The sequence below is a fragment of the Cryptomeria japonica genome, chromosome 7, assembly GCF_030272615.1.
Source record: "Cryptomeria japonica chromosome 7, Sugi_1.0, whole genome shotgun sequence".
NCBI classification, from domain to species: Eukaryota; Viridiplantae; Streptophyta; class Pinopsida; order Cupressales; family Cupressaceae; genus Cryptomeria; species Cryptomeria japonica.
The window spans coordinates 336920435-336922497 of NC_081411.1; the positions used below are offsets into that span (position 1 = coordinate 336920435).

General features: G+C 33.8%; 1 protein-coding gene across 1 annotated transcript; it reads left to right on the forward strand.

Moving 5' to 3' along the window:
- Window positions 1–684: 684 nt before the first annotated feature.
- Window positions 685–1539, forward strand: LOC131856746 (uncharacterized; the record flags this gene model as incomplete). Its single annotated transcript, XM_059208656.1, has 2 exons — window positions 685–786; window positions 899–1539. Coding segments are annotated over 2 exons (408 nt in total), but the record flags the coding sequence as incomplete, so codon positions are not given.
- Window positions 1540–2063: the final 524 nt, after the last annotated feature.

The following is a 2063-nucleotide window of genomic DNA, read 5'->3' on the forward strand; positions in this document are numbered from 1 at the left end:
TATGAATTTCCAGTTATTTCTATTCTGTTTCCAGTTCTTTGTTTTTAGCTGAAGAATTCCTTTAAAACATCTTAAAATACTGGTAATCATTTTGTGTCAGATTATATGCTGTAAAAATTGTGTACAAGTTTTGTTTCTGCTCAATTAAAATTATTTGTGTAGACACAGATCAAAAGATATTACCTCTCATAGCAGAGTGGATAGAATCTCACACATGCCTGAAAATGTTCTTGATCGATTTCCATGATAACATGTCTAGAAACATTGTAGACTTGATGGGCTCCAAGTTTGCCATCAGTATTCTGAAAGACCACTTCAGAAACTTGGAATACAATCAAATTTTAGTAGTGACCACCATTACCAAACAAATGGCTAGATATAGAAGGTAAATGAAATAATGGATATGCTCTTGACCTCACAGCAAAAAATCCGTTATGAAAGAAAATTTGCAATTTTTGGATTGTTTATACATAGTTGCACAAAAACCGTTGGGATTATGCTGGATACATGTTTTCAACCTACTTGTACTCAATTACTATGAATCTCCTAAATTTTCAAAGAATAATCATTCATTTCATGAATCTCCAATTTTCCTATGCACTGGTCACAAGGTGAAGCTTTTATTTATGTAATCTAGAGTTATTATTTGTTGTTGCATAATTTCAATATGTTTTTTGAAAAATTTCAGGTCTTTTGGAGAGTGCAAGTCCATATTCATCCGGTAATGATGGGGTTTACACTTTCGAGTTTTCCAGGCCCCTGCGCACATTAGATCGTCTTAACCAGGTACTAATGTTATTGTGTTGACTAAAACACAGTGTCCTAGTTCTTATTAGTTACTTTCAGACATATTAGAAAGCAACATTAGAAACTGATACCATTTTTTTGGTGAATGAAGGATGTCCAATTTGTTATAGGAGAGTCATACAAGTTTTCGGCAGCATTTTGGTACCCTGTAAATGGGAATCCTTGGACTGGAAGTGGTCATTATTCCGTGAACTGTGATTGGGTAACCTTGGAGATCATTCAAGCAGAAAAGGAATTGCATGTACCCTCCTCAACACTCTCCTCAAGCGGGGATTTCAATCCACTGAATGTTTTTTCATTCGTTTTATCACTTGCAGCTTTTGGCATCTCCCTTTTTATTGCTTGGTCAATTAAGAAAGGAAAAACTGTGGCATTTACACCAATAGACCACCTTTAGGAGCATCGAAGTCAGTGCCAATGATAAGGATTAGTTTTCCATTTCACAAGTCTTGTAAATTCATTCTTGAGGTTTCTCACTGTAAGGGTTCAGTCTGCTCCACATTGAGTTTAAAAGATTTTTTCATACAGATTTTGTAGAGTGTCTGATGATTGATGGATATTCGTCTTCACTAATGTTTCTGAAGCAGTCCATGTGTCCATAGAGATTGACCATCTCCCATGATAGGATAAAATCACAATTAATGTGATTATTTGTATGCATATCCTTAATTTTATTAACTGGTACAGTGAAACAAAACGAGTTTGATAATGAAGATTGCATTTCAGTGTTCACATTTTGTGGAAGATTTGTGAGCTTTTTTGATGCAATCAAATTAGTGAAAATAGGTTTTCTGTACATCCATTTTATTGATTTATTTGTTTATTTTACTTTTCATATTGTTTGTTTTCAATGCATCTTAAAATGTATAAATACTATTTTCTTGGGCTTCAATTTGTTTGCACATATATTCATAAAAGAACATACAACTTACAAGGCTTAAAATAGGAAAATTAAACAGCAACAGCCATTGGTGGCTTGCACTTTTTAGCAAGATTTCATGAATGCAATCCACACTTGGAATTTCAAAAATCTGAAAAGGTTTTAAGCCAACAACTAAATTGCTCTTTTGGCTCCACGGTTTTAATTCATGTTTCTTGATTGAGTTCGTTTTTTCTCAGTTTACATTCTGCAGGGAAATAATTCAAAGAATATTATAGGGTATGCCCCTAGGTGTGGATTTGATCTAGGCAGGCAAAATATATTTACCTATTTACCAACTTAGTTGGAGATTTGTACCCCAAAAAACACTTTTTGC